The 14,757-nt window shown below is 34.2% G+C and overlaps 1 protein-coding gene across 22 annotated transcripts in view; it reads right to left on the bottom strand.

Annotated features, from left to right (window-relative positions):
- The window catches only part of EHBP1 (EH domain binding protein 1), a 346,207-nt gene that overhangs the window by 184,046 nt on the left and 147,404 nt on the right, over positions 1–14,757 (bottom strand). For 20 of the 22 annotated variants that reach the window (XM_049115573.1, XM_049115565.1, XM_035721685.2 and 17 more), the window contains 2 exons: positions 13,998–14,179; positions 10,915–11,054 (listed from right to left, as the gene is read on the bottom strand). In XM_049115573.1, coding sequence (XP_048971530.1) covers positions 10,915–11,054; positions 13,998–14,179 — 322 coding nt within the window. Of the gene's footprint in view, positions 1–10,914; positions 11,055–12,833; positions 13,095–13,997; positions 14,180–14,757 lie in introns of those variants that run through there. The other 2 variants (XM_049115572.1, XM_049115571.1) reach the window with 2 other exon arrangements.

The following is a 14,757-nucleotide window of genomic DNA, read 5'->3' as shown; positions in this document are numbered from 1 at the left end:
GTAGTCCACAATTTCTCACCTACCACTTATTCTTCAACTCATTGCACTGTTTTTATCTCTACTTTTATCCATCCCCCTTACCAAAAATGCTCTCACTGAAGTCACCATTGTACAGTCTAAATGGCAAATATACTAGATACCTTTCAGCTCTTATCATACTTGACCTCTGTATGAATAAAGGTAATTATTAGCCCTTCTTTCCTTGAAATTCCTTTTACCCCTTCCAGGACAATAGCACCACCTCCTTCTCTTATCTCTTTGATAGTTCCTATCTTGGTCTCATTTAATGATAACTATTCTTCCCTCTCTCTCTTAAATATTATCGTTCCCTAGAATTCCATCATGGGTCCTATTCTTTTTTTCTCCCTAAATTTGCTCTTCCTGGAACAATGCTCTTAACTCACCTGGCTTAACCTAACAGAAATGCCAATAATCCTCAGATATGTGGTAAGTACTAGGCTTGACTACGGGGCATTTTCCCCCTAATGACCCAAGACATTCCCCTCACACACTTATCATACAAAAAAGTGGAATTAAATAGCTGCATATCTATGTCATATTCATCTTCCATATCGGAAACACAGCAGCTTATAGCATGGCTAGGACTCAATGTATGTTGTCAATGAATGAATAAATGAATGAATGAACTAAATGGGTCATAATAATTGGCATATAATTGTAGAGACAGAAATATCTATACCTTATTTTTTAATTATAGAAATAGTATTTTTAATCTATGTGTTTATCTATGTCTACTAATCTACATATGTATCTATCTATATTTCATTTACCTATAGAAATGTTATAGTTTAAGCCATCTCTCCAAAATTTGGTGGCTTAAAACAAATTACTATCTCTCACACTACTGTGGGTTGACTGGACTTAGGGGTGGTTCATTACAGTTAGATGGTGGCTAGGGCTGAAGTCATTTGAAAGCCTGAACTGGGGACGCCTGGGTGGCTCAGCGGTTGAGTGTCTGCCTTTGGCTCAGGGCGTGATCCTGGAGTCCCCAGATCGAGTCCCACATAGGCCTCCCTGCACGGAGCCTGCTTCTCCCTCTGCCTGTGTCTCTGCCTCGCTGTGTCTCTCATGAATAAATAAAATTTTAGAAAGGAAAAGAAAAGAAAGAAAAAGAAAAGAAAAGAAAAAAGAAAAGAAAAGAAAAGAAAAAAGAAAAGAAAAAAAAGAAAGAAAAGAAAAGAAAAAAGAAAAGAAAGAAAAGAAAAAAAGAAAAGAAAAGAAAAGAAAAGAAAAGAAAGAAAAGAAAAGAAAAGAAAAGAAAAGAAAAGAAAAGAAAAGAAAAGAAAAGAAAAGAAAAGAAAAAAGAAAAGAAAAGAAAAGAAAAATGGCTTCTTCACTTGCATGTTTGGTATTTCAGTTGAGAAAGCAGGAACAAGTTGGGGCTTCCAGGCATATCTCCCTCCCAAAGTATCTGGTCCACATAGCTAGTTTGGAGTTCCTGTTAGCATAACAGTCTCAGAGTAGTTGGACTTTTTTTACATGGCAGCTGACTTTCCCTTGAGCATGCCTTGTAAGAGGCCCCAGTAGAAGATATACAGCACGACTTAGCTTTAAAAGTTACAAAGTGTCACTTCCACAACCAATTCTATGGTTAAAAGTAATTTACAGGGCTAGCCCAGATGTAAGAGAGAAAGGATGACCAAAGAGCATGTATAGTAGGAAGCATGGTTCACAGGGAGACAATCTTTGGAGACTAGTTATCACAGTGATCAATAAATCAGAAAGTTGGAAAGCATTTATTTTCTTAGTAACCTAACATACTTACTGTAATTTTTCTGTTACCTTCTAGTATTTTACATATGCACTTATGTAAAAGGCACAAACCTTAAATTGCATAATTCAAGGAATTTTGATAAATGTATACACCCATGTAACCCAAGATCCAGAACATTTACATCATCTCCTCCAATTTCCTCATGCCTCTTTTCATTCAATCCCCAAACCCATAGGCTATCACCATCACACAGGATTGGCTTTGCCTCTTCCAGAACTTTATGTAAATGGACTTCTTGCATTCAGCATAATGGCTCTGAAATACATCCATGATATGGAACATAACAACGGTTCATTTTTATTGAAAGGCATTCCATTATGAATATACAGATGACCTTGAACAACATGGCTTTGAACTGTGCAGGTCCACTTACATGTAGATTTTTTTTTTTTTGGTACATACAGTACAGTCCTATAAATGCATTTTCCTTATGACTTTAATAACATTTTCTTTTCTCTAGCTTACTTTATTGTATGAATACAGTATATAATACATATAAAACAAGTGTTAATCAACTGTTTATATTTTCAATAAGGCTTTTGGTTAATGGTGGGCTATTAATAAAGTTTATAGGAAGTCAAAAGTTACAAATGGATTTTCGACTATGCAGGGAGTTGACAACCCTCACTCCCTTGTTGTTCAAGGGCCAACTGTACTATATTTTATTTAGCTACTGCCTTACTGATGTACACCTCAGCTGTTTCCAGTTCAGGGCTATTATGAATAAAAATGCTATGAACATTTTTGTACAAATCTTTTTGTGGACATGTGTTTTCATTTTTTTCTGGATAAATATCAAGGAGAGGAATTGCTGTGTCCAAGGTACTATACATTTAGTGTTTTATAAGGAATTCACCCAGTGATCGTACCATTCATCATACACTCTACCAACAATGGATTAGAGTTCCAGTTAGTGCACATCCTTGCCAATATTTAGTATTGCCAATCTTTAATTTTAACCATTCTCCTAAGTGTGGAATTATAATCCCACTGTGATTTTAATCTGTTTTCCCTGATCACAAGTGATGCTGAGAACATTTTCATGTTGTTATTGGCCAGTGATACAGCTTTGTTTGGGGACCACATATTTAAATTCTTGCCCATTTTCTTAAAAATAGGTTTGAGGCACCTGGCTGGTTCAGTCAGTAGAGCCTGCAACTCTTATTCTCAGGGTTGTAAATCCAAGCCTCATGTTGGGTGTAGAGATTACTTATAATAAAATCTTTAAAAATAAGTTTTTAAAATAGGGTTATTTGTGTGTGTGTTTTTAAGATTTTATTTATTTATTTATTCATGAGACACACACAGAAAGGGGCAGAGACACAGGCAGAGGGAGAAGCAGGCTCCACGTGGGACTCAATCCCAGGACCCGGGGATCACACTCTGAGCCAAAGGCAGATGCCCAACTGCTGAGCCAACCAGGCATCCCAGGTTATTGGTGTTTTTAGTATTGAGATTTCAGACATTTTTAAAAATCTATTCTGAATGTAAGACAATGTGTCAGATATGTACTTTCTGAATATTTTCTTCTAGTCTATACCTTACCCATATATTTTCTCAATGATCTATTTAGAAGAGCTTAAGTTTTTAATTTTGATGAAGTTTAATTTATCAAAATTTTCTTTCATGTTTACTTGTCTACTATGTCTTATGTATGAACCCTCTGCCTGCCCTCAGGTCACGAATACATTGTTCTTTTTTTTTCTCCCCAGAAGCTTTATTTTCTTAGCTTTTACATTTAGGTCTATGATCAACCTTGAATTAATGTTTGTATATCCTAAAAGGCAGGAATTGAGGCTTATTTTTTCCACATGGACATCCGGATGTTTCAAAATAATCTGTTGAAAAGACTTTCCTTTCCTCACTGAATTGTGCTGCACTTTAATTGAAAATTAATTGGCCAAATAAGTCTGGGTCTATTTCAGAACTTTCTGTTGTGTTCCACTGTCCTATCCCAGTACCACACTATACTGATTATTATATCTTCATAGTAAATGTTGACATCAAGTAGTTTTAATATTACGATAACTGTTCTTTTTAAAGATTATATTGTTATTCAGGTCCTTTGCATTTCCAAATATATTTTAGAGTCAGTTTTTCAATTTCTATCTTTTTTTTTTAAGCCACTAGGATTATGATTAGCAAGGAGTAGAATCTATAGATGGATTTGGGGAGGACTTAAATCTTAACAATATTGAGTCTTCTAATCTATGAACATAGAACATTTCTCCATTTATTAAGGTCTTCTGTAATTACCATCAACACTGTATTGCAGTTCTCAAAAGTAGAGGTTTTTCTACATCTTCTGTTAAATTTATAAATATCTATATAATTTTTAGCCTCAATTATAAATGGAATTATTTTGTTCATTTCCTTCCTCAAATGTTTTTTGTTCATATATAAAAATACAGATTTTTCTACATTAATCTTGTATCCTGTGACCTTGCTAGAACTCCAGTATCATGTTAAACACAAGCTGTGAAAGCAAACATCTTTGCCTCATTCTCAGTCTTAGGAGAAAAGTATTCAGTATTTCGCCATTACATATGTTATTAGCTGTAGCTTTTCATAGATGTTCTTTATCAAAATGAAGAAATTTCCTTACAATGAAATCTTGCTAAGAAACTTGGTAACGAATTTTGTCAAACACTCCTTTATAATCTATTGAGATGATTATATGCTTTTTCTCCTTTATTCTGGTACTATGATTAAATCAACAGTGCATTCTTAGGACAAATCATCAAAGATTGCGTATCAGTACTTAGAATATTCATTGTCTCCTAGCTCTTCCTCTAAATATGGTAGAATTTCTAACTTTTTCTTCAGAGCTCTCACTTCCATTCTGGTTCTGTCGATGGGCTCTTAGTATCAGCAGAATTCTCCTGGAATTTCCTAAGGAGGCAGGAGGGCCTAGAGAATGTTCAGTTGTCGTTAGTACAAACAAAGCAGCATTAGGGTTTAAGAATGACACAGAAAGGAGGCTGAATTTGGAATCCGTAGCTCCTGCTACTTCTGGTCTCTGAGTTAGCATATTTGAGTTCTAAACACTAGGAAGAGATCTTCAGTCCTCTTCCCAAGGTCTCAAATTCCTTTAAAAAGGAGGTAATTGTGATGTCTTACCAACTTTTTGGCTCACAGGATCATAAATGTCCCCGGCTCCTGATTTTACCCTGTTTTCCAATGTTAATACCTAAATAATAGATGCAGTATTCCAGAAATTCTCATCATTTACACAGACCTCCAAGATGGGTGGCCATCTTTATTCTATTCTTTTATATAGCCCACAGCAAGCCTATGATTTTGTTCATAAGCATCCTGGGTACTGGAGAGTAAATGGCCAGTTAAAAACCAGAAGCAATTTAATGGATGTATTCTCTGACCAGAGTCCCCAGTTCATTCTGAGAGAACTACTCAGAGGAAGACCTATTTTTCCCCATTCATAGTCCTAGTGATAGGACATATAATCTTGTAGGGCTGAGGCTTACCGTAATCAACTTTAGCTCTTTAAATATGAACTGCTATCTCCTCTACTACCATCTATTCTCTGAAGTTAGCCAATATGTCACTCTTTCTCCCCCCAAATTAACTTTACAATCTACAGGAAAGGGATTAATAAACAACAGACAATAGTGCTTATGGTAAAAATGATTCTTAATTTATAAACTGCATCTGGATTGGAAGACTCTGAATGGACGATATATCTGATGAAAGACCAGTTTTGGGCTTTTCTGATTGTGGACTCTTGTTAATTAGGCATTTCCATTACCAAGACCCTGGAAACTATACCTATTAAACTGTTTCGAAAGATACCTGCTCTTGTGCAGCACAGATTCTAAATCAAGGCAATCTCTGCTTCTAACTATGTGGATCTCATCTCCTTGTACCCAAGCTGTCACATGGAGATAGAGACCAAAGAATAGAACCTAGGATGCTATGAGGACTCCAGTGAAAAAGAGAGCCTCTGCTGGCATGCTGCTGTTTCTGTGTTTCCAACCTCCTTCTAAGTGAATCTAATGCTTAGTTTGGCTTATGTGACCTGAGTGTCTTGTTGAACCTAAGTAGAACCCCTGGTTATTTTTGCAACAGCTTTAAGTATACTGGTATCTTTCCAGTATATCATAATGTCTGAGTTTCTCCAATAATGATTTGCTATAAACTGCTTCAGTTGAACCTGCCTTTCTAAGTTGTATTCAACAGGACACTGTTATTTATGGAGGAATCTTTTTTTTTTTCCTTCTTGCTGATATGTATTCAGAAATTCAACATGAATCTCAAAGATGGTCATATTGCCAAATAGTGGTTCAATCATTCTGAGGCTGTCATATACAGATGGAGGCACCGATTGTTTTAAAACCATATATATTTTCTAACAGTGGCTATAATAAATTCTCCCATTATCAGGCTTTGTTTCTCCATTTCCAAGATCTATTACTCCCACTACATTTCAGTGATTCTTTTAACTGTAATTCAAAATTTCCTTGCCCATTTACTGTATAATGCACCTGTATATATAACAGGTTTCTGTCTAAGAGCCAGTCCCAAAATATGTTTCCACTTAGCAGTGAATTTTGTCTAGAACAGAACAGGGTAGGGATTTCTGATCAATCCAAGTATAGATATCATGAGTTTATGTTTACCTTCTAGCAAAGACAGTAATTTCAGAAGATAAATTTTATTAATTACTACTGGTCTAACAGCAATATTCCATAAGAAATCACTGACTAAATGAATAGCCTCTAGGTGTCAATCTGAAGTATCATAAAATAATTGTAACAGTTTGTTCCCTCAAGAATTTTGCAGCTTAGTTGGGGAAATAATATATAATTCGTATTGATATGTGATTGCATTTTATGCATTTAAATTGCAATATAAAGATATAATAGAGGCAAAATTTAAAATAATAATTCCTTCCTCTATAAACATTCTGTCAGCAATTTCAAAACTGCAAGGAAGAGTAAATATAAGCTGTATTTAAATTACTGCCACTTTAACTGGTAAATAAATATACCCACCATACTTTATTTGTACTATGTTTATAAAATGCATTTATTTTGTTTTGTTTTAACCTATTGCTTTAACATTACTGTTGTTAAATTTTAATATATTTTTAACTATCCTAAAACTACTTTACCCAAACATTTTTAGAATGGTAGTGCTGGTGCTAAAAAAAATTCCTGAAAGATAATAAGTTTGGAATGGAATTTACATGTGCTAAAAAATGCAACTAAGGAAGCCAAACAACTGCCATAACATGCTGTGCTATTAATTTAAGTGACTGTACTCTGGAAATATAATAGAGAAAAAAATGTAACATCAAAGCAAAATATGCTACAATGACTATGGATTGACTTAAGAGCATGCATTTAATCATCACTGTCCCCACCTACCCCTGCTTGCTCAACACATTTTGCATTCACTACTTTTGGAAAACTAGTCTTGAATTATTTAAGGTTTCAATCATGTGTCCTCCAGATCATATGCCATCCATAAAATGGGACCAATCTACCCTGTAAAAGGTAGTATATGCGTAAAGGTCAAATAAATGGAACAAGATAATAAGCCAGAGTGTTAAGTATGGGCTATAATAGGAGAGAAAAGTTCCTTCATTGATTTATGGCTTTTCAGGTAACATATCTTAAATTCTCAATAAGTTCCAGACAATGTGTCAGAAGCTAGTGATGAAAAAAAATGAATAGAATAGTCTCTACCTTGAAGGAATTTCAGAAAATAGGGAAAAGAATATATAAATAAATAATAACACAAAATAGTAAAATTCTAAAGAAATCTTGGATCATCACAAGTTGCATTAAAACAATGTCTTCAATTAGGGTCAGAGAATTTTAGACTATCTAAAAGAAAGTTATTCCTTCTACAAGAATTTTAGAAAATAAGATGTATGTGTATGATTAAGCAAGAAGGGTTACCATGGTCTGAATGTTTGTGTCCCCACAAAATTCATATGTTGAAATCTTAATTCCCAGTGTGATGGTATTAGGAGGTGGGGTCTTTGGGAGAGGATTAGGTCATGAGGGCAGAGCCTTCATGAATAAGATTAATGTTCTTCTAAAAGGGGCCCCAAAGAGATCCCTTGCCCCCTTCCACCATCTGAGGAATACAATGAGAAGTCTGTGACCCAGAAGAGGGCCCTCATCCAACTGTGCTGGCACCTTAGTCTCAGACTTCCAGCCTCCAGAACTGTGAGAAATAAATTTCTGTTGTTTATAAGGTACCCATCTATGGTATATTGTTATAGTAACCCAAACAGACTAAGACCAGGGTTTAGCTATAAAATCTAATACTGAATATTTTCATTAAATCTATAATTCATTTTTTAAAATGTCCTTTCTTTTCATTTCAATACCAGCATAAAACTTCTGACATATTGTTATCACCTTTTTTTTCTCACTGCTGTGATCAAAACAGTACAACATTCCCCAAAACAGCTATGAAAATGTGTGAGTTTTTAAAATTCCTACTTATGGTACTAGTGTCTAATTGAGACTTAGTTTTAACCAAAAGTGATTTATAAAGAACAAACTATATTCTCCAATAAAAAGATCAAGTTGTATTCCACTGCAGTATAAACACCCATGCTGTAAGAAAATGCCTGTATTTGTAAATAGTACAGTAGTGGCACAAGGGCTAGAACAGTCAAGCTTAAGAGGGAGTGGGCATGAAAGGTTTCTCAGTGTATGTGTGTCAATAAAATTAAATCTTGAAGGATAGGTTAAAGGGCACTGGTGGTGGTAGAGGAAGGTTATAACTTATCCTTCTTGAAGTACTTCAGATAGCCAAATAAAACAAAGAACTCAAAGACAGAAAAGACAAGGAATTTTTAAAAGTACTGCATAACTGTTGCTGACATCAATTATAAACATAACGTAAATGTCTGCATTTATTATTATTGAAAAAACTCCAAAATATTATTGAAATAAAAATAACAGCCAGGAGGGGTTGGGGAAGAGTTCAAATAAAGAAAAGAGAAAAAAATATTGAATCTCTCATGTTATATGAAGTGAGTTAACACATTGTTTTATTCATTTATTTCTTGAAAGATTTTATTTTTAAGTAATCTCTACACCCAACATAGGCTCGACTCTTAACCCCAAATCCAAGAGTCACATGCTCTACTGACTGAGCCAGCCAGGTACCCCTGTTCTATTTTTAATGTTAGTAGAAAAATATAGGTTCACTTATTTATCCACCTGGCTTATTTATCTTAGAGGATTGTATACTAAAATGAAAATATAATGTATAACTTCCAAACTCTATTAAAAAGTACTTAAAGAACACTGGAGAATGGTAAAATTTAAGGGATGAATGGGGAAAAAATAAGAAGAAAAGTCCCAAATAAAAGTATAAAGTAATAAAAGTGAAGTTAAGTATGCAGTTATCAAAAAGTATAACTATTAAGGGCAAAGAATATAAAGATAGATAAACTAAATAATGTTTATAAGAGAAATACTTAATACAGGTTGCAAAGAAAGTGATAAATACACCAGGAAAACACAAATATAAAAGAAAGTATGAGTTACAAATATGAACACCAGGCAAAATTTCTGGGCAAGAGGCATTAAATGGGGTAAACTGATCAAATTATAATGCATAATGAAATTATTAGAAAATTATTTTTATGCACTAAAGAATTTAGCATTGAAGTTCTCCTTCACAGATGAACTACACAAAAAGAATAAGGATACAAATAACTATTACAAAGTTAAAGTTTGATCTAAAAACATATGCTTAATCTAACAAATAGAATATACATGTAAAAAGATACAGAAAATTTACAAAAATAGATCATATGTCTCAAAGGAAAAAAATCTCACTCATTAAACTGAAATTTGAAAGTCTTCAGAATTTTATCTGAATAAATTTAAACAAGAAACAAACAAACTAGAAATAAATAAAGCCCACAATAAAATACAGTCTCCTAAACCACACTGGGTTAAATGAGAAATCAAAGTGGCAATCATAAATTAGAAAATATTAATTTACAAAACTGGCACAGAACAAAACATCCATCTTTATTTTTTTAAAGATTTTATTTATGTATTCATGAGAGACAAAGAGACTGAGAGAGAGAGAGAGAGAGAGAGAGAGACAGGCAGAGGGAGAAGCAGGGTCCATGCAGGGAGCCCCATGTGGGACTCGATCCCAGGTCTCCAGGATCACGCCCTTGGCCGAAGGCAGGTGCTAAACCGCTGAACCACCCAGGGATCTCCCAAAACATCCATCTTTATATACAAACCTGATCAATTCCTTATAATAAATTTCTATAAATGGGAGTGGAGGTGAACAGAACTGAGTTAAGAAAGTCAAGGAAGTTTTTGGCTAAGGAGTTACATGGGTCATGTAATCAGTGGAAATTCTACTGCCACCCCTGCCCCAATATGATATGACAGTAAGAGTTAAGGCTGAGATGGCTGCCAAAGTACCAAGAGGTGATTAGACGATAGAAATTAAGGATATCAATTCATAAATTTAGAATAATTCATTACCTGAAAGAAGTATGAACATAGTGGTTGATTTTCATTCCAATAATAAAGGTATAACACCAATTCCTTAAGTGTGATAGCCAGACTATCAATAAATATTTGTTGACCAATTAATACAAAGAGATTCTAACCACTTTTCATCTTAGTAGTTTGATCAAACCAGCTATAAGGAATACTTGCATAGAAGCTTCTACATATAAGGATACATAAGAAATATACAAATTCAAAACAAAGATTGTGCACATAAACTAGGAGAAGGAAGCCAATTCATCATGTCCTACCACCTTTAAGGCAGATCTTTACTTACAAGAAGGTTCATCCATACACTGACAAAAAAAGTATAAACACATATTTAGACTACTTTATACTATATCAGTAGTTCCAGTAAAGTTTTATGCTTTCTTGACTAAGCTTGGCCTTGATTTTAAATTGTGAAAATCTGTTTCTAACCATCACCACATAAAGTTTTCAGAGAGCTAAATGGTATATTATATATTAGAAAGGCTTAAGGAAGAAAAAATACTTTGTTAGTGGCATTGTTTTTTTCCTGGAAAACAAGAATGAGTTTTCAACTTTGCAAAAAAAAAGATAAACTTCTAGCTAAATGCTAATAAAACCAACCTGTAATTTTTGCTGCCTTTTCCTCTTGGTTCACTCGGTTCTCATCATCTTCTTCATTATCTTCTTCGAAGTCATCTAAATTGCCAATGTCAGCCTGCTTCATACTCATCAGACTAGCCAAACTTTGCATGTCTTCATCCCTGTATGAATGATTTAAAATTTAATACACAGCTCATGAAATGACATTGTTTGAAAAAGGATTGTTTCTTAAGAAAATAATAATATATTCCTTCTATGTTAATAAGCTTTTTTAAAGTTGCCCAAAATTATTGAAAAATCTAAATACTCCTATTCGTTAATTTTTAAATGGCATGCTTAAATAGTAAAAGGAAAACTGGATTAAAAACTAACTGGTTAGGAGTTAGTTTAACTCTGTGCTGCAGATCTGTAGAAGACTAAAATTTTCTTCATAAGTATCAAAGTGTGGTTTCCTGGGATCCCTGGGTGGCTCAGCGGTTTAGCACCTGCCTTCGGCCCGGGGCATGATCCTGGAGTCCCAGGATCAAGTCCCACGTCGGGCTCCCTGCATGGAGCCTGCTTCTCCCTCTGCCTGTGTCACTCTCTCTCATGAATAAATAAATAAAATCTCTAAAAAATAAATAAAATAAAGTGTGGTTTCCTAATCATTAAATCTGGAAATAAAAACTTGTTTTATAAAACAGCGAGTCAGTTCACATATCAATGAGATCCTGACTTTAAAATATGCAAACTTTTAAAATAAATCAGAATAGAATTTTTTTTTTTTTAAGATTTTATTTATTCATGAGAGACACAGAGAGAGAGAGAGAGAGGGAGAGGGGGGGCGGTAGAGACATAGGCAGAGGGAGAAGCAGGCTCCATGCAGGGAGCCCGACGTGGGACTCGATCCCCGGTCTCTAGGATCACGCCCTGGGCTGACGGTGGTGCTAAACTGCTGAGCCACCCAGGTTGCCCAGAATAGAAGTTCTTAATCTGAAATCCATAGCCCTTTTGGTTTGGTGAACAGGAAGATAAAGAAATGGTAAACTCCTATAAATTATGTTTAAATCTTATTTAAATGTGCATTTTTCTCAAAGGGGTCGTAATTCCCAAAAAAGTTAAGGAACTACTGCAACAGAAAAAACACTTTCAAGTCGCATTTTTTAAAATTACAAGATGAAAAATGACCTGGGTTGATTATAAGTTAAATACCATATATTTGATAAAATGTAAGAATGTCTTTATCTTGAAGTATTTTAAATATATGTCTATAGTTTACATTAACTAATACTCTAAACATCAAGTAATTTAAGTTTTCTTGATCTATTATTTTTACCTTAAGTTTCAAATAAACTGCAGTGAATAAACCATATTTTAATATGTAATATACAAATTAAATTTCAACTAGATATACCTCTCTAAAATTCAGAAACCCTAAGATACTGTTTTTCATGTCCTTACCACAATAAAATAAAAAACAAAACAAAATAAGAAAACTCTTTTGTAAAGAATGTTCACTAATATTCACTTATATCCTAAACACAGTACAACTTTGCAGACTAAACAGGTTTTTAAAATTCTTTGCATTTTATCTCACCTAAGTTTACAGTTAACCAAATCATTTCCCCTTATAAAAACAGATTTAGTGACACAAAGTCTGCATAAACAAAAAACTTGTATTACCTATAGAAATGCCTTACAAATTGCTCACCTACCAATGAGGAATAATTTCAAGATACAACATTATTCTTGAAATGTTAACTGGCTTAGTTTTACTTCTGTAATTTCCTCATATTTTAATCTTGAACATTTTTCTCTGTGAAAGTTTAGGGAGCAAGGAGTAAAAAGGTAGAGAGGGAGTTTAGGATGTTTTGAGAGAATTTTCCATTAGAATTGAGACATTTGGTTAAACTGAATTCCTCTCACCCAGATTCTCCTGTGGAGGGTGCTGAATCACTTACTGCTTTTGCCCAGTGGAAAGGAGTCCGCAATCAAAGGGTCTTCTCTGATTCTGTTTTCTCTCTTCTTTCTGTGTTTTCTTTCCTTTCATTTTGGCTTTAACTTCAGGGTAAGGTCTTTATTTTTAATTTCTCAGTATTCAAGACTAAAATTTAAGGTCCTGAGATGACAGACTGATCCATTTTGTACTGTCTCTCTACCACACTCACTCAAAAGCCAACTTTCCAGAGATGAGGCTTACTGTTATCTACCAAGTTAGTTACTGCCCTATAGATGAGTGCCAAACATCTCATTTTGACTGACACATAGAATCCAGTCTAATCAGTCAAGTGGACATGGCCAATTATAGCAACCACATTCCACTGGCTCAAATACATTTAGAACTATGATTTAAATTGTATCAAAATATTCATAGCCGACTTCTTCCCACCTTGTAAGTCTAGGCTTAGAATTCCCATCTCTTCCGTCCCTGATCTTCCTCTCCAAGTAGTACTAACCTTTTCATTAGACCCCAAACATGCATTCTTCCTTGACTTGACTGTATGCAACAACCATAGTACATGTTACTTTTTTTTTCCTGTTCCAGGTATGTTTACCTGATTTTATGCAGTTCGAGTTTTACTCTTAGGAGATCAGAACTGGTGGAGGAATTACCAGTGCTTAAGAAGTGATTTTTGAAAGGAATAATTATATCAAATTGTACTTTGCTAGAAAATTTTTAGAAGGCTGTGCAAAAGAACATGAGTTGTGAAAAATTCCTTTAGTTCTTTTATTCCTCTTATCCTAAACTTTTCATTTTGTGCTCCTCTTATATCTCGGCTTCATTGAACAGCTCTATAAATTGAACTGTCTGTATTTCAAAGTACAATTATTTACCCTGAAGACAATGAAATACAAAACAAACATTTATAATACCTATAACATACAATTTAAAATTTGGAATTGCTATAGTCACTTCTATATTATTGTTCATTCTCTAGAGTCAAGAGACTCTATAAATAACAAGGAGTTCATTTAATTCAGCCTTTAAAACAAAGAATGGCAAGAATGACTGGTATGCAATAAGATATTTTCAACTGCTGCCAGTCTACTGAGTCAAAAGCTGTTTACATACAGTTTTAAAACACACTCAGAAGCAGCTTGTCTTCTTGACAAAAGGAACTTACGTGGCTTTTCCTTCCCGAAGGAAAATGCAAGATAATGAAAACTGGAGAGTTGCAGATACAACTTTTTTAGACAATGGCTTGAATTTTAACTTGACATCAGTCTGAGTTGGCATAGGGCTTGCATACTGTTTCATGTTGATGCTGCTAGTAGCAAGAGCTTTCCTTCGACCAGAAGGGGATTCCTGGAAGAAAAAAAAATTAGAATTTTGGAGTTATTTATTTTACAGCTAAGTATTTTGAAATCGCATTTTAATAATACGTTATTTAATAGTTGAAACTTCCTTCCCTAATTAATTCCTGTAACACAACATTGAAATAAAATTGTGATGAAGTTATATTATAACTTTTACATCTTTAAATAAGGCAGATAAAAATTAGAGAGAGCTGGCCCAGGCAGCAGAAAGAAAGATAAACTAAAACACCCCTAAATAATCTCAGGAAAGAAAAAGGAAGGAATGCAAACAGGAAAGAAAGTATCCAGAGTTCCTCTAAAAAGATCTAGCTCAGAAATAGGCATCAAAAGTACTCAAAAACTGTTTTCCTTCCTTTCATTCTACTTAATGTAACCTAATGATATTTCTCCTTGTTGAATACCTCCAATTTTTTATGGAACTCCCAGCCTCTATGGTATTCTACTTCTTTTTTACCATTTCACCTACTTTTTTTTCCTGTGACAATAGTTTATTATAAAAATGAGCCCTCATCCTCACAATAGGTTTATCGGTAAGATTTCTAGTAGCGAGCACCAGCACCAAGACTG

Source organism: Canis lupus, chromosome 10 (assembly GCF_003254725.2).
Source record: "Canis lupus dingo isolate Sandy chromosome 10, ASM325472v2, whole genome shotgun sequence".
NCBI lineage: Eukaryota > Metazoa > Chordata > Mammalia > Carnivora > Canidae > Canis > Canis lupus.
The sequence above is the reverse complement of the archived record's forward strand: the minus strand, read 5'-3'. Positions and strand labels throughout refer to the sequence as shown.